General features: G+C 40.4%; 1 protein-coding gene across 1 annotated transcript in view; it reads left to right on the forward strand.

Annotated features, from left to right (window-relative positions):
• The window catches only part of MYO16 (myosin XVI), a 202,436-nt gene that overhangs the window by 39,553 nt on the left and 140,313 nt on the right, over positions 1-22,570 (forward strand). The window contains exons 9-14 of the mRNA XM_069972945.1: positions 5,301-5,451; positions 6,408-6,518; positions 9,316-9,381; positions 10,780-10,907; positions 14,816-14,921; positions 18,062-18,179. Of these exons, the coding sequence (XP_069829046.1) occupies positions 5,301-5,451; positions 6,408-6,518; positions 9,316-9,381; positions 10,780-10,907; positions 14,816-14,921; positions 18,062-18,179 (680 nt within the window). The remainder of the gene's footprint in view (positions 1-5,300; positions 5,452-6,407; positions 6,519-9,315; positions 9,382-10,779; positions 10,908-14,815; positions 14,922-18,061; positions 18,180-22,570) is intronic.

The following is a 22,570-nucleotide window of genomic DNA, read 5'->3' on the forward strand; positions in this document are numbered from 1 at the left end:
ATTAGGCAGTTTGGTGCACTGGGGGATGGGATTACTGCCCTCAGTGCACTGATACACTCCACTGGCCTGTTTCTTCTCATGAATATTCATCTGGCACTCGGCAGTGATAAGTGCTGCAGTCAGGTCACTACGTAGTGCCCTCAGGGCGGGCAGATTGGTGCATCAAGGGAGGTAGTTCCATCCCCAAAGCTCAAACCATCTAATGTACATCTTAATTAAAGTAAAGTAAAGTAAAGTAATTTTGTGAAAAACAGTGCTGAGTATGAAGGTATAAAATTACTCTTATTCTCAGCATCCATGGCAACTATGGATATATAGTTTCCCTCCAACTATGATGCTTGTGGTTCTGCATAAGAGTGATGTTTTATGCTCCTTCCCCTTGTTACTGTAGGCATTAACATTCCTAGGAATATGCCCTGTTTATTTATATAGCTATGCCAAGAAATATGGCAAGTTATATCATAGTATAAATGGTATCTATATGGTAAAATGGACCTGTTTTTCATGTTATTTGAGTAGAGAGGTGGCAAGTTGGGGCAGGAGAAATTCTGTTCATAAATTCCCTCATAAAGATGCTATTGGATATAATTACTGGAAACAAATATTAATGTAATTATTATATTTTAATGTTTTGTGCAACATTTTGTTTTCATAGAAAGACAGTATGTGGTAAAACTCCTGGACCTCCTGTTCTGACATTTACCATAAAATGGAAAGTATAGCTTGATAGTGATTTATTTGTCAAAAGTATTTGACGTGCCCCCTATTTAACAAGCACAGACATTATTATAATAACTCTATTGCAACTGCCTGCCAGTGCATGGCCTGTGTCATTTACATGCTTTGTGTCTGGCTTTTAATAGCCACTGTTGAACAACATCCAGAGGCTGCTGGTCACGGGCATTCCATATTAAATAGTTAAATGAGAATTGTGAAATTCTTCAACATACTTAAGTTTGAAACACATTCCCTGAACAGAGATACTGCTGCATATCATGCCTCATTGACTTTAGAAGCTGCTAAGCATGCTAAAGCCTGTATAGCAGAGCCCTTTGTTAGATTTAATTTAAAGATTTAGCTTTATTTGAGAACAAGTACATTAGGTGCTGCATTCATAGCTGCATATATACTGCGTATATATATATATATATATATATAAATTTTGACAAATAAGGATGATGCTTATCACAGGGTAGCACCCACCATATTTTACATTAGAGGTCTTTTATTTGGACAGACCATGTACTGTGCCAAAGCTAGAAATATGTGGATTGATGTTGATAGTATTGATCTGAATTATACAGGTAGGGGTGTACTTCTGTGCAACATGAATAAAAAAATTAAATAAAAATTCTGTATATACATCTATATTATTGCTCAATACAAATTCTAAATTGTTCTAAGTAGTACTATAACACCTGTAAAACTATAATTGTAAATGAAAAGGCCTTATTCAATAAGGTGCAATATTGCAAAGATATTTTCTTATGAAAGTATATAACATGTTAAAGTTTCTTCCTCGGGTTTATGTAGCTACAGCTTCATTATATAACTGATATTTGACTTTGAACAATATGTAGTTTGACCTGTATAATATATGGTTTGAAAATCTAGTGACAAAGAAGAACTCCACAGTGGCCCATCACTACATTGACTGTGTAATGTTCCTGTTTTATCAGATCAAATAGCACAGCATGCTTCATTATTCAGCACATTAGAAAAGAGAATTAACAAAACAGATGCAGAAGGAAGATAAAATCAGCGCTTGGTCTTTTGTTCGAATTCTGTTGAAAATTTTACTTTTGAGAATTATGTCATGTATTTTTTTTTTTTTTAAATATAGTATGAAGGGAGATAGAAACACAAAATGTTTGCTACGACTCTTTTCAGTCAATTTCGGGGAACAAAAACAGAGAATACACCTAAAACATATTGAATGAGAAATAAATTGCATGAATATGTAATTAGCACTTAACCTTTAGTATAAGAGGAAGTGTTGGCACTGGAGAGGACACGGGTGTCACATAATTATATGTTGTTAAAAGTTTGGTCGCTTGTGACATATTAATGGATTTTTATGTCCCCAGTTTAGAAAGGATTGCAGCAGGAAAATCTAAATTGGGATCAATGCCATTTTCAAGTCAGTGAAAACAGAAATTTCCTAAAAATTGTCAAACCCATAATTATTTGAAAAAGTAAAAACAAATGCATTTAAAGAGGACCTTTGGCTTCTTTAAAAATCATCAGCTGCCATGATCCATGTGAAGCCACCACTCCACAGATTGATGCCCTTTTTTAAATTAACCCCTTCTTACCCCTCTTCCCTAGTTATTCCAGACATTAGATTCAGCAACCAATATACTAGTTGTGACTAAGACTGTTGACTAGGTAGGAAACCACTGTTCAGTTCTGAAAAGGGAAAAAGCTCAAGTTCCTGTGGCATTGAGAACATTGGCGACCACCCCATTAACTGCCCTGTTAGACTGCAACATGGTCCATACACTATTAAGCATTAGAGCTTCGTGAGCATTCAATCACTTGTATTTCCTTACTTCCTTGTTGAAACAGTACTCTTCATCAGGGCCTTGTATCCATTAGGATATAAAGCATCCTCTCTCTTTCCTGACCACTCCTCTCTCTATCACTGAGTTTTGTTGAGTGCAGCAGCAAGTCAGCAGGTTTAAAGTGGTTATCCCAAGATACAATGTTATGCAACCACTGGGGCCCCCACGGATCCCAAAACTAAGGACAGTTGACCCTGATGACCTGCTCCCCGCAGCAACCATTGCAGCTTCAAAGCCGGTCTATGAAGTGACAGGCTGCTCAGCCAATCACTGTCCGGGACGGGACTGTCGCAGCCAAGACCGGCTCTGAAGGTGCGCTGGTGGCTGTACTAATAATGCTAATGATGGTCAAGCCGTGTAATAGGCTCAGTAAACAAGCGCCGATCTAGCAGATCGGCACATCTTTTAATTTGTGATTACGCCAGTATTTTGGTATTTAGAGCCTGACAAATGGCTCTATGGATGGCCCTCCCTTGTCCAGGGCAGGCCTACACTATCGGTGGGGAGGTTTGCCTCCAAACACCACATTGATTCACACACCCCCATCCTGCATTGTGGCGCTGGTCCTGTGCCCTATATAATCCGCCCCCCGCCCACTGACAGGAGATGAGACGGGGACAGGGGGGGGATGTCGGGGCAGCTGATTACGTAGGATACAGGGTAAGGGAATCAGTGTGGTGTTCAGGGAGAAACCTCCTCTCCACTAATGGTGCAGGCCTGCTCGTGTGTTCAGGAAGGGCCATCCAGAGAGCCATTTGTTAGACTGTGGAAGCACATTCTTGGAAGCTAGCTGGGTCGGTCACGTCACCACTGTCCAAGTCACTGACGTCACTGCACTATGCAAATAATGTAGAAAATGAGAGAAAAGCCAGAACTGGCAATAGAAGCCACTGACAGATACTAATTATATGGCAAAACACTTGGAAACCCCCTTTAATTTTAATGGGAGTGAAAATCAAGCGCACATGAAAAAAGTGCTTTGTTATCATTTTTTATCTGCTCCAATAGTGCACATATGTTTTGATTTTGGTGAAATAACTATGTATCTATCTAAATTTCCCTAATTATTAATAATTCAGTTACAAAGCAGGACATGATATTTTGCAACAAAGGGCAGAAGCAGCAGCATGCAGAGCTATGAAATAAATGTTCAGACTATGTTCCCACTACATATGAACAACAACCGTTGTTTTAAAGGAAAAATTGCTTTGAAGTCTATGGTCAATGGCCGGAAATAACATAAACATTATTTTGACGGCCGTAGCCAAACAACCTCTGTTGTTTAATACATTGTTGGAAACAAAAGCTGTTGTTTGCATTGACAACAATGCAAATGATTGCATTATGAAAAGAACAGCCATTGCTTTAATTGAAAACAACAACCGTTCTTTTCATAAAAAGTATGATGTGTGAACATAGCCCTAGGCTATTTTTCCATGACGTACTAATAAGCTCAGACAATGGTCGTTGTTGTCAAACAACGTTTGGAATTAATGCTCATAATCATTAATTCCAGCTGTTGTTTGATAACAATAGTTATCTGAGCTTATTCACATGTAGTGGGAACAAAGCCATAAACAGTGATACAATATGCTTAAATAAATGTAACTCAGAAAATCAAGTATATCTATGTGCTGCATGACAAAAAAAAATGTTGCAAACTTGCAAACTTTCGACCTTTTGCATGACCTTTCTACCACATAGGGCACATTTAGTCTCACATTTTTTTTTATCAACAGTGTCCTAATATTGCACCATTCTGGTTTACAGAAGAGGGAGACAATATCTACCCTAAGGCTATGTTCTCACATGGTCAAAAGGACTTCTGTTTTTATTGGACGCCCGTCATCTAATGGCAAATAACATACATTTTCTCATAACAACGTCCGTTATTTGTTGCTAAATGGTGGCCATCCAATAAAAATAGAAATCATTTTGATGGTGTGAACATAGCCTCAGGATAATTTCGCATGGCTGTATTTTAGTCAACATTTTACAGGAGTATTTGTCTAGGAATATACAAAGATAACAATGGAAAGATTTATACCCTTTAAAATTTAGACAGTCCTCTGCACGACAGACACAAATGGAACCCAGCAGACCCCATTGACTTTAAAGGGGTTATCCAGCACTACAAAAACATCGCCACCTTTGCCCCTCTCTTGCTTCTAGTTCAGGTGTGGTTGGCAATTAAGCTCCATTTACTTCAGTGGAACTGAGTTTCAAACCACACCCAATCTGGAGACAGGAGTGGGGCAAAAGTGGCCATGTTTTTGTAGCACTGGATAAGCCCTTCAATAAGTGAATGTCACTTATGAATGTGAATGTTTTCTGTTTGTATGCCTTCTTTGTTGTTTTTTAATGCAGATGTGAACAAGATCTAATACATATATATTGATGTAAGGTGATATAAGATATATAGGGGTTTTACATTTCTTACTTTGTATTTAAATTGTTAGAATCATTAACCATGTAATAGGTTTATGTTTGCTGTAAGTTTTGGGTGCAAAACTTTTAGATTACTTATTGATTTGCTTTCCTTCCATAATTGAATCTCATGACTATTCTGCCTATGCTTGCATTTTTAGCACAGCTGCTGCCAAACAGAATCCTAAGTATCACTGGTGGCATTTCTTTTTTTAGTTAGAGTATAAATTAATCCCGAATCTTCCTTGCTAATTGCATCTATTCTAGAGAGACTCAGCTCATTTCACTTTTTGTTTTTTATTTTTATAGGCGTCCATTGGTTTTACCAATTTCTAAGCAAGACAGTTTGCTGGAGAAAGACACAATGTTCAGAGATTCAGCAAAGACGTTAAGCAAGCATTATTCACAGGACAACGCCTCGGAAAGAAATATAGCAAATAGTTCAACAAAACTGGAACAGGTAATGGTGTAGACAACAAACAGAAAACAAAAATGAGAGAAATACATTTTTGACATATTGGGACAGACTAACTAATGTGTTTGTATCTAGCCCATCTTGTAAAATGCACCAAAAATGTAGCCCTTAGAACACAATTTGGCCCATTTCACTTTAAACACATTTATTAGGTGTTTTAGATACTTCAAATTAATAAAAAGGCACAGCTTTGAGGAAAAGGGTGTGTCGGAGGCTCCGTTTTGTTCTTTCTTGCCCATTCCTCTGTTTTTGCCCCTGGACTTTATCCAGGTTATATGGCAATTCTTGGGCAGTGTTGGCATCAGGGACCATGATATAGGAGATTTGAGAATGGCATTGCTATTTTTTTTTTTACTTTTAGTAAAAAGATTCTGCCACAGTAGACTGAAATATTGTTTTGTATGAGTTTGTACATAGAAAGCTATTAATCAGCAGTTTTTATAGTCATGGGGAAAGTTACACTTTTCACTATGAATACAGGCCACATAAAAATGCTGAATCATATAATAGTAATTGATATATGCCTGAGTTTATAGAGCCAAGTAGGGTAGCATAGGTCTACCTGATGGCGCTGCTTTATGTTTCTATGTTGTCTGTTATATGCCTAATATGTATCACATAATGCAAGGAATAAATGTTATATTAGAAGTAGAGATGAGCGAACCGGGTTCGGGTTCGAGTCGATCTGAACGTTCGGTATTTGATTAGCTGGGGCTGCTGAACTTGGATAAAGCTCTAAGGTTGTCTGGAAAATATGGATACAGCCAGTGACTATATCCATGATTTCCAGATAGCCTTAGGGCTTTATCCAAGTTCAGCAGCCACCGCTAATCAAATGCCGAAAGTTCGGGTTCGGATCGACTCGAGCATGCTCCAGATTCGCTCATCTCTAATTAGAAGGGATCATGAAGAGCACAACAAATGTGTTTTTCTTTCTACAGATCAAGTTAATGCCTGCTGCCCCAAATGATGACTTGGCAACTCTCAGTGAGCTTACAGACAGCAGCCTGTTGTATGAGATTCAGAAGCGGTTCAACAATAACCAGATATATGTAAGTTTGGACAATGGAGTTATTTGTGCAGACTAAGCAGTGTGTAAGTGTGTTTGTTTGTTTTTTACCTCTTCTAAAATACCAGACAATGGGATGGATTTACTAAAATGATCTATTACTTAGACAGTGTAAACATAGATCAGACAGATTTACAAGAGTTACCAAATGTATCCCAGTGGCTCTAGCTGCTTGATTAATTTGGTAGATCTAAGGCTGTGTTTCCAATGTGTTTTTGTTGCGTGTTTGAAGAGTTTATGCCACAATTTTCCCTCTAGTTTACGCAATTGACGGCAAAATAGCGGGAAAATCGCTGCATAAACACATCTGGAATGCAACAAAAATAATCATCCTTTGTTTATTAACCCCTTTCCACATGAGGGCGTAACTCTACATTCTCGTGGGGGAGTTCAGAGGGGGACCGCGCGACGACCCTGCTCTGAAGCCTGGGACCGAGACAATTAGCGGGCACGGTCCGATCGCCGCATTTTAAATGCAGCTGTTAAGTTAACCCCCTGGGGTCCAGGCTGCCAGTTTTGACCCCTTCCCAGCAACCTGGGAAAACTCAGTGTGTCTGGCCTAGCGCCCACCCCAACAAGGAAGGGGGTCCCTTAACCTCTTTCTTTCTGTCGCGGGTGCCTTCGGGTGAGCATTCGAACCAAACACCGACTCAAAAACCTGACTGATGCCTACATAACAGGTGATTAGCATACAGCGCAGGAGATCACTAAACTATGTCTACGGGCAGAAGGAACACTTGTAAAATGCTTTAGATATATGCAAGGAGACTTTGCAGAAACTGTCGATAAGCCATACATTTACTTTATACGGCGAAATCTTGATAATTTGTCACCTTTAATTGCTCAACTATGTACTTTTTATTCAAAGCCGGTATCTACACTTCTCACCCTGTATAAACCTTTGTTTAGGAAATGAGATAAAGTTCAGTAGGAATCTACATGTGTGGTTAAGAGTAATATATAACACTATATTACAAATAACTGGATTGACAGACACACAAAAACACAGAAAAATGCAACAGCTCACCGCAACAGCAAGATACAGACCCACCATAGACATGAAAATAGTTAAAAGCAGCCCCCCCCCCCCCCAACTGCTTAAAAAAACTCCCACAAAAATAATGAGTTACTATTTGCAAACAGTGTAAACTGCCCCACCACGGTAAGGTGGACTCATATCGAGGCAGACCCTACACTGTACTATGGCCTCTCCATGGCATGTAATACGCCTATGCTCTGGGCATGCAAGATCCGTCTAATACCTGCAAAAATAATTGCACCATCTGGGTGGGACAGGTGGAGTGCACGACCAAGTAGAGGCAGCCACTCCCCCAACTGGAACACAGAAAAAAAGGACAAAATTGGTCAGCTCTCCTAGAACACCGTTCACACTAGGCAGGAGCACGTTGCTATGGCTGAAATTGCAAACACACAAAAACACAGAACCCTTGTTTAGGAAATTAGATAAAGTTCAGTAGGAATCTACATGTGTGGTTAAGAGTAATAATATATAACACTATATTACAAATGACTGGATTGACAGACAAGCGTCATTGTTGTCATTATAATCTCCATACCTTTTCATCTACGAAGACTGTAAAAGCTTTGTTTAAACAGTGTTCTTTTGTTAAACAGTGTTCTATTTTTACAACTGTACAGTAGGAAGGGAAGCGGTGTATGGTGTATGGCTGACATTACTCAGTGATTGATGTGAACTGACAATGGTTTAGATGTAATATAACAAAATATGGCACAATGCAAGTTTTATTCCTCCCAACTGAGACATGATTTTCTCCAACTGTTACCAAAGATATAATTCTGGCAGCTATGTGAGCTGCTCGGCTGCAACTTTGAGTCTTATAACAGTTGGCAGGAAGGAAAGAAATATGACATTACTTTTGTAGAACCACAAGCTGATGTCTATGCAAGAAGGAGAATAGAAAAAAAAATTCTGTCTGGCCCAAAGTAAAGCCAATGTAATTTATGTACACAAAATGGAATATATCTAAAGACCAAAGGACTTTGCTTCAACCCGAGTCGATCCGAACCCGAACTTTCGGCATTTGATTAGCGGTGGCTGCTAAAGTTGGATAAAGCCCTAAGGCTATGTGGAAAACATGGATATAGTCATTGACTGTATCCATGTTTTCCAGACAACCTTAGAGCTTTATCCAAGTTCAGCAGCCCCAGCTAATCAAACACCGAACATTCGGGTTCGGATCGACTCTAACGCAAACCCAGTTCGCTCATCTCTAGACATGACTTGTACTTAATAAACCTGTTGAATATACAAAATTTTTGCTAAAATGTTTTTCACTTGAGAAGAGCAGCAATGTGTATCTGCAGTATCTAAGCCATATAACATTGAGTAAATAGCAACAAGGAGATTTATAGGTTCAGGAGCAGAGAAAGACCATCAGACATATCTAGCACTAAGACGACAAAGTTTCTTAGATATTCTAAGAGCAAGCATTATACAAAACACTGTATGCATTAAATATTCAGTACATACTCTAGATATTGGAATTTGATAAAGACATGTATCTGTCATGGACCAAACAAATAGTGGAATTCTATAGGTACTGTATTAGATAATAAATGCTCATCTAATGTATTCTACTATGCCTGAAAATAACCATGTCTGTAGCAATGAAGATGAAGCAAAGGAACAGATTAAGGCCAGAGGTCTTCATATTTCACTTGACGATGGCCCTAAAGTTTGACTTGAATTCACTTGCACCAGATGATTGTGTGTAATTCTTTATTAAATTCTATTTCAGACATACATTGGGAATATTTTGTTGCTAGTTAATCCATACAAAGATCTCCCAATCTACTCATCCCTGGTAAGGACCAGTTTTAATATATTTTTTGTTCTCATTTTATAAATGTTGTCATTTTTTGGGCATGTTTTTGTGTTCATTTGCACACAAGTTGTCTTTAATGTACCTCTTCTGAAAGTCTAAATTAGTTGTTTTGGACAGTGGACTTTAAACTATTTATGTGAAAACTTTGACAGCTTTCAAATGCAGCATATTTATCAATGTGGCTCAAGCTGGTTGATAAACCGGTCACATCTGCAGTCTTTAGTTTGCATAAAGTGCACAAGAATATTGAGTCAGATTTAGGTCACACCCTAGGCAACTTTCTTTTCAGACACAATCTCAAAAGTTTCTAAAATGTAAAATAAATGTGGGGTCCCATGTGGTGCTTTTTGAACAGAATTCTGGCACAGACACAATAGTTCATCTTGCAGTAACTATAAAATAAAAAAAAGCTTTTCTTCAGATAATATTTTTTTGAAAATATTTCAGAATACTGTACGTTCATCCCAGTCTAATTCAATACAAAGGGAAAACTCCCACTCGAACAGGCTGAAATATTGGGTGCAACTGTGCCCTTATTTGGCAAAACTTGGTAACACCTCTTTCCGCCAATGGTTTCATTGAGTCAGAATTTTTTTTTATCTTTTATAAAAACACTAATAATAATTGTGCAATGTGGCTGAATGGTTTTAGTGATCCTCACAATAGGACCATTGGATTGCCTAGACTACTAGGGGCACTTGTTGCCCACAATTGGCTCATGTAAAAGGGGCATTGATCTGCCATTAAACAAACAAATTGATCATTTGCTCCACATAATTAATGGTCCATTGTTAGCCTATGTTCACACATCGTATATTTTCGTAAAACCACGGCCATTGTACAACGGCCGTGATTATTATGAAAATATATGTTTCCTTGCCGCCTATGGGATCACGGCCCGAGCATATACACATATACATACACATAGCCAGGCGCCGCAAACAACTGACATGACAATAGCGGCCGCAGAAACCCATGTCAGTACACACTATGGAGCGAGCAGCTCCAGCTTCACGCTCCATAGTGTGCTGTGGGTAGTTCTGATGCGGGCACACATGGATGCGCCCACAACAGAACTCTGCGGCTGCAAAGATCATCCAGCCGGTACTGATCTGATCTGATCTTTTCAGAGACTGGCCATTCCGTGACCCAGTCGGTCTCTTACATAGTCTGAACATAGCCTTAGGGTACAAATGACCAATTAATTAAGGTTTAATAGAACATTACAAATGTAGTTATTAAGTGCTGGAACTTTTACAAAATTTTTAAATCAAGTGAATTTCTATAACTAAAATACACAAAATAGTAAAGCAAATGTTTCGTTTTGCTCATTAGAATGATGTTTCTTTTTCTTCTCAAATGTTTTTCTCATTTTAGGTTACTCAATTATACCGTAATATCTCTGGACGCTTGTGCTCCTCGCTTCCTCCTCACATCTTTGCTTGTTCAGAGAGAGCTTACCACATGGTTTTCCAAGAAAGAAGACCTCAGTGCTTTATCTTAAGGTGCTGTCTGTTCAGTATTAGCATATATAATTTGTTTTTGCCGTGAAGTAGGCTGTGTACAACACTGTGCATGTATTATCTAATGAACTTATAGTAACATAAGAATGGGTTTTTATTTGCTAGGTTAAATAGAATATTTATTTTAGGATTATCTCAAGGTGTTACCCTGTATGTGCATTAAGCCCCTAGCCCAATAGTAACTGTACAGTGAGTCTAACCATAAAGTCTCATCAAAGCACATTTACACAACAAATTTCTTATGAATAATCTGAAAAACTGACAATAAAGATGTGTTTTTCAATCGGTACTTCTCCGTTCACCTCCTCAGTTTTAAATAGAGATTGTTCCTGTGGGTTTAGTGCACCAGCACACTCTGTCCCTCTGACCTGCTGAGTTTATTTTGCATTAACAGTAGCTGGGTTGCTTTCTAAGACCAAAGTAGGGGGTGGGGACTGGTGCAGGACACCTCATAAATATGATTACTTATGTGTACTTCCTTACCTTTTCACATGGGTTCACATATCCCGAGATCAGTGACACAAGATATTCAGATTAGAAAACAACATGATTTTGCAATACTTTGTTGGAAACTTTATGCAGCATGTACCTATATGTGGCTACCATACGGTTGTGATGTGAACTGCAGCCATTTAAGGTTTTTGCGATCATGTATTTATAATATTTTGAATTTGTATAATGAGAAATTGCAGTCCTTAACTAAATTTCAGAGAAGGTAAATCTGGACACAGCCACCCATGAGGAGTTGATGAGGCAGAGATTATATACCTAAAACCTTCCTTCCTTCCCTTCCTTCCCTTCCTTCCCTTCCTTCCCTTCCTTCCCTCTGGATATATTTTTTTTTGTCTTATAACTCAAGGGGAGACAAACATTAGATTGTTCTCATACAAAGAAACTGGTAGAAGCCATCCTATGTCTATAATAATGATTTATCTGCATTTTAACATGTTAAAGCTTGTCGTTTATCCAGAGACAAGCAGCTGCAGATCTATGATCCGCTATGTTCCACTCCTCTCTCTATTATAACATTGATGGAGGGAGGTCTCTAGGACCAGCTATTGAATGTTTATAGATAGCATAACAGTACTGTAGAATCGGAATCCAATTACAACCACAAGTCTTTTATTGTTCAATGATAAAAAATGTTTTAAAGCTAACAGGTGGTAGGTTCCTCTGAACGCTTCAAGCTCTCCTTCTGCTTTTTGTGATAAAAGCTTCTTATGTTGTTCCTTAGTCTCCTGAGGGACCTCATGCATTTTTATAGATATATTTACAATTCCAAGAGTAATTATTTGAGGCTGTATAGCTTGCTGTTCATGTCTTGCTTTAATACTATGCTACTTGTATTTACATTTCATTTTATAGTCATTCTGCTTCTTCGCCTTTGGATTTATTCCGGATATTTAGTATTAGCCTAGATATTGTTTACTCAGCTGTGATTGGTATTATCTTTCAGTGCAGAGCAAACACCAGGCTTGTGCTTCTTTTACAAGTGCTGGAACAAGTGCGGCTATGTGCTGGAATGCTTCAAATGTTCATTCAGTTTATTAAAGCAATCAGTGGTTCTATCTATATACAATAGATATTCTATCATAGATGATAAGGATATGGCCTGTATGAAGTATTGCACAATTCAAATCGATAGGTTGTCCTTGAGATAGATGGCTATAACACTAAGGGAAGATTTACTAATCCCATGTAAGACCAGGACTACACTGGGGCTTTTTGTAACACAACAAGATAGATTTTTCTGCAGCCCACAAGCAACCCAATGTATTGCTTTGGATTGCTGGATCTGTAGCTTGATTAAAATCAATATTGTAGCACCACATAAAGGGGCAGTGTACTGGCTTAATACATAGAAAGTCAAAGCTTTGGCCAAGCAGTCTTAGGTTCCTGGAAATCCATTTATTGGCTAACTTTCCGGCATTATACTTAACTAAGCCAAATTTTGGAGGTATTTTGTTGAATTAAAAAGACACCCCTCCTGTAAAGCCACATCCCTTATTATCTAAGCTATGCCTCTTTTTTACACACACCACAAAAAGTCTCTAAAATATAGAGCGAATGTTCACAGCTCTGCAAATGAGCGCCAATCTTGCTGATAGGTTTCTTGTTTATGGCCGCACACTGGCGTACATCGGCCATCTAAAGGGATCCTAAACTACTTATATCAGCTTTTCACTTCCCCTAAAATATGAAGGTTCCTTAATAGAGAATTTTAACTAGACAATTCCTTGAAGGCCCAGACTACATAAGCACAAAGCAGGACTCAATTTAAAACAGAAACCACAAAGTATTGCCACATCTGTCACCTGGTGGATACCACCAGCCTCTGTTAGACCTTACTTACTAAGAACGGCAGCAGATGGGTTCTCCTGTGGCTTCTATCATATGGACTAGTTGAATAGCTCGACATGGTATCTGAAATGGACCACAGGCAGGTTCTTTCAGAAAAAAAGTCCCCTTGTAGAATTCACCGCTGCAGACAATGGAGGGTGCGGCTGGAGGCGCACGCTCCATTTTGTGAACTGACAGGTTCTCTGTGGCCGCAGAAAACTGACATGTCAGTTTTTCATGTGGCCAGATGGAATCATGGCGGAGCGTATACTAGGTGTATACACTCTGGCCAGGATTCCCTCTACTTGCAGCACAATGTAAGTTTAGTATTCATCACTGCCATTGTTGCAAATCAGCAACAATGGCCGTGATAGATACTAAACTTACGTTGAGTGAACATAGCCTTAAACTGTGTGTTTTCCACTTGAACATACATTGCATTATCATGCAGCTTGACTTGGACCACTTTATTATCAGTACTAAAACACATTTAAATGTTCAGGATCATAGATTGCCTCAATCACAAGAGACTTTTGTAACAGAATGTTGTTAAGAAAAAAATACTGCATTAATAACACACTGACCATTTCTATGGCTATATATAATGCAAGATTATTTTTTGCAGTGTGCATTCTTTCTCTGCTTTTTATAATGTGTATTCAGTCTTATTCTATTGTTTGTACGAGATGCTTTGTCTGTAAGTTTAGCCTTTTGCCACTAGATGGCTCTACAGCTCTACCATATCTCTGAATAATGATTTGGTATAGTGTTAGCCACCCAGCGGCAGGAAATGTCATTATATGATTTTTTTCTTTTGAACTATCTAGATTTCCAAACAGCTTAAGTCACTTCATGAGACATTAACTATAACTGAGCACAAAAACTGAAAAGAAAATGATAGTATAGGTACCTAATGAAGTCTAATCATTATAGGAGTCTTGTTAGTGTATTCACCTTTCCAATGCCTCACTTCTCCCATATCTACAGTTTACTGGTTCCTACCTTCAGTAATGATATGTGGCATCAACATGTGACCACAGCAGATGATCGCTGGCGGCAGAGTACTCTGTCGGTCTTACAGATCTGCAGTGCTGACTGCAGTGGTCACACGGAGAGATTCGGTATAGAGATGAGCGAACCTCGAGCATGCTCGAGTCCATAAGAACCCGAACGATCAGCATTTGATTAGCTGGGGCTGCTGAAGTTGTATAAAGCTCTAAGGTTGTCTGGAAAACATGGATACAGCCAATGACTATATCCATGTTTTCCACATAGCCTTAGGGCTTTATCCAACTTCAGCAGCCACTGCTAATCAAATGCCGAACGATCTGGTTTGTATGGACTCAAGTATGCTCCAGGTTCGCTCATCTCTAATTAGGTATCATTGCTGGAAAGAGGTAAGCAGAGAACGGTGGGATGGGGTTGTAACAATGAGTGTGCCCTTCTTTGTTATTTTACAATACAGTAAGCTGATACAGACATTAAGCTTGATAAATGTGTGGAGCTGAGAAATCATTTCAAGTTAAAACATTTATGTATTTTGTTCATAGTGGTGAAAGTGGTTCTGGCAAGACAGAAGCCTGCAAACATATAGTTAAACACTTGACCCTCAGGTGTAGTTCCAGGAAAAGCTCTCTGCATTCAAAGCTCAAACATGTGAGTTTTTACTTTGATACTACTATGTCTTTGTTATTAGCTTGAAATGAAATGTATAAGGAATGTGTGATAAGTGGTTGCATATGCCCAGATAGATAGGATATAGATAATAAGATGGATATTCGATAGATATAGCGCTCAAAAATCCTATTTTAAAAAATGCTATTTTTTTGCACATAGGAGAATTACTGAATTGATTTCAAAGTGCTGCAGATTTTTGAGCGCTATATCTAAGTTCACACCTTGGTTCACCAATGTCACCACTGAGTGCTGCAGATTTTTTGAATTTTATAGATAGATAGCTACTTGTACCAGTCTCCCCTTTCAAGACAGAGAGGCAAATAACTATGCTTTGTATGGAATTTCCCATATTTTGCTATATACAGACCATGTTCTGTCTCTCTGTTTCGCTAGTGATATCTGGTTAAATGCAGGTGTACACCTATATTGTTGCATAAGAAACAAAAGAAACATTTCCTCCACCCTATATCATTTTAATATATACAGTAGTGTTACAAAATAGCAGTCCAAAATGGTCACATACAATACATTTTTTGAACAGCCTAGTATTTCCTTTCCTTTCTGTAAAGTGCATTTGCATTGAGGCAAATTAAATTTGTTATAATGATTTTGTGCTTTATTTGTTTTTTTTTTTACACTAACTGTTATGTGTTTTGAATCCCACTGTATACTTTTATTTTTTTATGACTTAAAACCATATCATATTTTAACACATTCAGAAAATAGATTAAACATAGTCACTAATAGACTCTCTTCAGTCTATCAAACTTAAAACGTCCAACCCAGGTATGACAAAGTATTTGTCAGCATACATTTTGGCTGATATTCTGACATATACAATAATGTACATTAAAAATTAGTTGGGAGTGGGACCTTTTAGGTACAGTATATAGAGATTCCTTTTTTAGTTTAGTTGATTTACAGTTGTCATCAATTTTACAAAGTAACACCACTTACAGTCGTTTTCAGTATATATCACTATCTGCATGGTATTATACCAGAATATGTGCTACTTTTTTTTTTTTACTCTAAAACATCAACAAATCTTGTGAAAGGTAAATGGGCATCTGATCCTTTCCCAGACAATGTACCCCTTAATCTTATAGCAAAACAATGACTTCTCTCAGCAATCTAAAATCTCATTTTTGTACCTCAGCAGAACTGATAGTTTGTCTAACCTGGGACTGACCCTCTTTTTCTATAAACATGTACACTTTAGTAGAAATCCCTTAACTTTTTTTTTTTTTCTTTAAGGCAGAAAGCATAGAAATAGGAGAAAAAAATTGGCCTTTATTAACTCACATAAAAAGGAGCTAACATGTATTTTTTTCTATAAACCTTCAATGTATGCCATATATAAGTATAGCTGCTATATAATTACTGTTAAATTAACAGTAACATTAACAGTTAACAGGGGAACTATCAGCAGTTAAACAAATCTCCATAGCCCCCTAGTGGGCATGGGCGTTGAGGATGAAGATACAGTATGCCTGTTACCTTCATCCTTGGCGCTGTTTCTGTGCTGTTAGTTGAGAAATCCTCTGCCCGGTTAGCCGTTAGGTGCACTATGGTCAGGCTAGCGTCCTCCGAGCACTGATACAGCCTTCCCCCGGCCAGATCAGTGTTCTGTGGCGATAGCCCCCCCCCCCAGTGCCTTACCGGGCTGAGGATTTCACAACTAACTGCACAGGAATGGCAACAAGGATAAAGGTAAGAGACATACCTTCATCCTCAGTGCCCACTAGGGAGCCATCTGCAGGGGTTATTTGTTTAACCTGCTAATAGTTCCCTGTAATTATGGAGAAAATTCATACATTTTTTAAACAAAATACCTTTTCCTTATTTTATAAATTATCTGCACATTTGGACATTCAGCAATGTTTCATCACTTACAATAGTACAATAGTTTTAGTAATGAGGATATCATTATTCCACCTGCTGCCACCTCTGACCATGTAAGGAACTGTCCAGAGCAGTAGCAAATTCTCATAGAAAACCTGTACTGGAGTGTGGAGATAGGCATAGGATGTTTGTTGTATATGAAAAATACTTTGACACAATATTTAGAACCATGCACCACTTTTAATAAAAAGGGTGCTGAATATCATAATATGAGGCTGAAGCACAATATCAGAAAGAAAAAAAAGACCACCAATTAGATATAACAATCAAAAAGTCTCTTTATTAAATATAATCGTCCACATGCACAAAACACCATAGAGAGTAAAAACCTTTTGTATACTAAGAGGCCGTAATGTGACAACAGCCACAAGACCAACCAACCCTGATGTAAACTAGACCCAGTGTATAAAAGTAACACTGCTATTGCACTACCCCAATAAATATATAAGCAACAACAGAAATGTTGTGATGGCTAGCATATAATGTGTCCCACAACATAAAAATACAAGAAGCAAGCAAGCAAGGTACAGTATAAATATCGCCAATAAAATGAAGGTCCAGATCGGGGTCCACTAAGCCCCATACATTTTTTATGTTGTAGGTCACATCATACTGATAAGCTTATTCTAGCAATCCAAACATTTCTGTTACTGGTTATATATTTATTGGGGTAGTGCAATAGCAGTGTTACTTTTATACACTGGGTCTAGTTTACAGTATATTAGGGTCGGTTTGTCTTGTGGCCGTTCTCACATCTATGGCCTCTTAGTATAAAATATGTTTTTATTCACTGTGGCGTTTTGTTCATGTTATTAAAATATTAGTATATCTTATCGGTGGTGTGCTGGTGTCTTTATATGGCATATCTTTTTTATTATCTATCTGATACAATGTAAAAAAAAATACGGAATGACGGACAACCCCTTTAAAAAAGGTGGTGGATCAGTAACAAATCATGACTTATAAATGGGTCTATTTATACATACTGGGTTTGCCATTTTTTCTGGCACCTGTGACTCCTGACTGCAGATAGAGCATGGGAGAGGTGAATTTTGGGGTGCAGGGGAGAAGCAGCACTGAGATTAACATTAGGGACAAGCCTGTATGGCTGAACCTTACTCAGGAACTCTTTCTAAAAGATACATTTTAGTGTGGTTTAGTTAGTTTGCCCTTGATATTGGATATTTCTGATGAAATGTTATTCTTTGTATTAACAGGTAAATACTATTCTAGAAGCCTTTGGTCATGCAAGAACAACCCTTAATAGCTCATCTAGTCGCTTTATTAAGTTCCTTGAGTTACACTTTTGCGAAAAGACATCAACTTTATTAGGAGGTAAGAGTTATCATTTATAAAATGCTACATGTACATGACATGACTGGGAAGTGTTGGCATTGGATAAAAGCCGTAAAAAAAAATAAAAAAAATAAATATATATATATTTATTATACTAGTCCGTGTCTTTAAAGGGAGATGGCAGAGAATATATATATATATATATATATATATATATTTTTTTTTTTTTTTCTCTGCCATCTCCCTTTAAAGACACGGACTAGTATAACAAAGTCAGTATTATCAATGATGGCGGTATACAAGGGACAAATAATACCACCACACCATGACCACCATGAATAATAATCAATTATTATAGCTTGCTTTAACTAAATAATACTGCCACACCATGACCACTTATTACCAATATTTTATCCATCTAGGGGGGCAATTTAGTTGTAAATACTAGTTCTACATTTGCTCACAGGCAACAGATTCTCTATTGGAGTTGTTATTTTTTCTTTTCAATATTCCATCAGTAATAGTGCCTTCCAAACAATTATAGTGCCACATTTAGGCCCCACACAGAAGTTAGCAGTTTTTAGTTTTTAAGTGTTTCTATAATCCCCCCCCTCTTTTGTGCCCCTAGACAATGCTTAACCCCCTTATATGCTCCCACATTATGCTCCCTTTGTTCCTCCACGCCATAGTTAGACAAAAAAATAAATAAATTAAGTAGCCATCTTGTGCCCCTATACAATAGTTAGGCCTGCACACTATGCCAAAAAACTTTAGTCAGGCCCCTTTATGCTCCCATACTTTAGTTAGGCCACCACAATTTACGAGGCCAACATGCTTTATTTGAGCCCCCAAACTGTGTCACCACACTTTATTAGGCCCCTACATTGTGTCCCCAGACTTCAACTTACTGTTATTTTTTTTTTTAAGTGCCCTCCCACACAGAATAGCGATGTTCTCTGCTGAATGCAACCTCATTTGTGCATGGCAAAATGCAATGACATGCCTGCATGTAAAAGTTATGGGGCAGAGAGTCTTGGCTCTCTGCTTTCTCATATTTTTTTAACTGTCTTTATCCACTGATAAGGTTCATATACAGCCGTATTATGGCATTGATTATTGTTTCTATAGGTACACATGCCATCTATTATATCTACATATCCAAAAGTAAGCATGCATTTTATGTTGTTATATGTATTTCATAAAAACCCAACAGAATGATACCGAACGATAACAAAATGATACCAAGTAGGGATGGTCCGAACCGAGTTCGGTTTGGGTTCGTACGAACACGAACCCTCGGTAATGATTCCCGCTGTCTGCCCGCTCCGTGGAGCGGGCGGATCCAGCGGGAGGACCGCCTGGAAAACTGGGATACAGCCATAGCCATAGGCTGTATCCCAGTTTTCCAGGCGTTCCTCCCGCTGTATCCGCCCGCTCCACAGAGCGGGCAGACAGCGGGAATCTGCTGCCGAGCGTTTGGGTTCATACGAACCCGAACCTCGCCAGGTTCGGACCATCCCTAATACCAAGGTCTTCTACCTAAGAAGCATTACTCCATAAACCATACCTAACTTGACTGATATAGCTTCTCCAGTAGTGAATAGGGCTGTATCATTTAAAGGGAATGTGTCGCAAATTAAAAAATTTTTTTGAAAGTCTTAAAACTGAATTTGTTGATTTTTTTGTTAATTTATGTGTTTTTCATTTTTTTTTTACATGTAAGGAAATATGAAAAATTAACGATCTAATTTTTCATATTTCCCAGTGATGGCCACCAGGGGGAGCTCCACCAGTACACTGCTGGTAAAAGCAGCCTGAAAGCCGAATGCTGAAAAAAAGAGGCTGTCCCTGCTCAACTGCTCTGACATCATCACCTCCCTCCTCTTTTCACAGGAGAACAAAGAGGGGAAAGGTGATACTATGTGTACTGCTGGGCAGCACCATTTTGTTGTTGTCTGCACAGCAGTGCAGATAGAAGGAGCATGCCCCTAGCCTTTCATAATGCACCTCAGCTGCTGCAGAACCGTATACAGCTCGCCCACACTCACCTCCCTCACTTCTCACTGCCCATCCCCCGCATGCACATAGGTAGAGGAGGTGTGTGTGCGTATATGTGTGTGTATATATATATATATATATATATATATATATATATATATATATATATAAATAATATGTATGTACAGGCTAATGCTCTGGTGTCAGTAGTGTCACACATTACACACGTAGAGAGAGAGTGTGTGTGTGTGTGTGTGTGTGTGTGTGTGTGTATATACACACACACAGTGGTGCCTTGGATTACGAGCATAATTTGTTCCGGGACCGTGCTTGTAATCCAAATCCACTCTTAAACCAAAGCAAATTTTCCCATAAAAAAATCATAGATATGCAGACAATTGGTTCCACACCCCAAATATAATGATTTATTATTCTGAATAACGTGTAAGACTAATGAAACAAACATTCAGAAACAGCAGAATCTGTGATATTGTAAGTTACTGTACAGTAATGGAGAGGATGGGAAACACAAGGGCGGACAGAGACTGCAGGGAGCATGAAGGAATGAGCAGGGCAGATGTGGGCACATACATGCAGCACTCTCTGTCCGGTGAGAGAGGGGTTACAGCTATGGAGAGATTACCTCCACAGTCCTGTCCCCTGATGTAAGCCCCAGCCTGAAGAGGATCTGTTATGATTTGGAAGGTGAGGGAGACTCTCTGGGTCAGAGTACAGGGCTGTAGACCCCGCTATGCAGACCATGCCCCTCCCCCTCCCACCCAGTACAGGGAGCTCTTACACCAAAGCAATGCTCTTACACCAAGTCACAATTTTGAAAAACTGAGCTCTTAAACCAAAACGCTCTTAATCCAAGGTATCACACACACATACATACTGGAGAGTACAGGCTATTGTTCTCTGGTATCCGCAGTGCCACACATTACACAGGTAGAGGAGATATATATAGATACAGAAGAGAACAGGCTATTGTTCTCTGGTGTCCGCAGTGTCACACATTACAAAGGTAGAGGTGGTAAATATATATACACATACACCTCCTCTACCTGTGTGATGTGTGACACTGCAGACACCAGTGATACGAGCGAGCAATATCCTGTACTAATATATATATATATATATATATATATATATATATATATATATATAGACAAACACACACTTACGTACAGGCTATTGCTCTCTGATGTCCGCAGTGTCAGACATTACACAGGTAGGGCTGCGGGAGAAGCCGGGGGTAGGAGGAGCCGCTGGGGTGACAGGGGGGAGAGAGAGGCTGGGGTGACGGGGAGAAGCTGATGTGGCAGGGGGGAGAGAGGCGCTGGAGTGACAGGGGCGGAGAGGCGCTGGATTGACAGGGGCGTAGAGGCGCTGGGGTGACAGGGGCAAAGAGGCGCTGGGGTGACAGGGGCGGAGAGGCGCTGGGGTGACGGGGGGCGGAGAGGCGCTGGCGTGACGGGGGGGGAGAGGCGCTGGGGTGACGGGGGGGAGAGGCGCTGGGGTGACGGGGGGGCGGAGAGGCGCTGGGGTGACGGGGGGGAGAGATGCGCTGGGGTGAGGGGGAGAGAGGCGCTGGGGTGATGGAGAGGGGAGAGAGGCGCTGGGGTGACAGGGGCGGAGAGGCGCTGGGGTGACGGGGGGGCGGAGAGGCGCTGGGGTGACGGGGGGGCGGAGAGGCGCTGGGGTGACGGGGGGGGAGAGAGGCGCTGGGGTGATGGGGGGGGAGAGAGGCGCTGGGGTGATGGGGGGAGAGAGGCGCTGGGGTGATGGGGGGGAGAGATGCGCTGGGGTGACGGGGGGGAGAGATGCGCTGGGGTGTTGGAGAGGGGAGAGAGGCGCTGGGGTGACAGGGGCGGAGAGGCGCTGGGGTGACGGGGGGGCGGAGAGGCGCTGGGGTGACGGGGGGGAGAGAGGCGCTGGGGTGACGGGGGGGAGAGAGGCGCTGGGGTGATGGGGGGAGAGAGGCGCTGGGGTGATGGGGGGGAGAGAGGCGCTGGGGTGATGGGGGGGAGAGAGGCGCTGGGGTGATGGGGGGGAGAGAGGCGCTGGGGTGATGGGGGGGAGAGAGGCGCTGGGGTGATGGGGGGGAGAGAGGCGCTGGGGTGATGGGGGGGAGAGAGGCGCTGGGGTTGATGTGGGGGAGAGAGGCGCTGGGGTGATGGGGGGGGGAGAGAGGCGCTGGGGTGATGGGGGGGAGAGAGGCGCTGGGGTGACGGGGGGGAGAGAGGCGCTGGGGTGATGGGGGGGAGAGAGGCGCTGGGGTGATGGGGGGGAGAGAGGCGCTGGGGTGATGGGGGGGAGAGAGGCGCTGGGGTGATGGGGGGGAGAGAGGCGCTGGGGTGATGGGGGGGGAGAGAGGCGCTGGGGTGATGGGGGGGGAGAGAGGCGCTGGGGTGATGGGGGGGGAGAGAGGC

This window comes from Dendropsophus ebraccatus, chromosome 5 (genome assembly GCF_027789765.1).
Source record: "Dendropsophus ebraccatus isolate aDenEbr1 chromosome 5, aDenEbr1.pat, whole genome shotgun sequence".
Classification (NCBI taxonomy): Eukaryota; Metazoa; Chordata; class Amphibia; order Anura; family Hylidae; genus Dendropsophus; species Dendropsophus ebraccatus.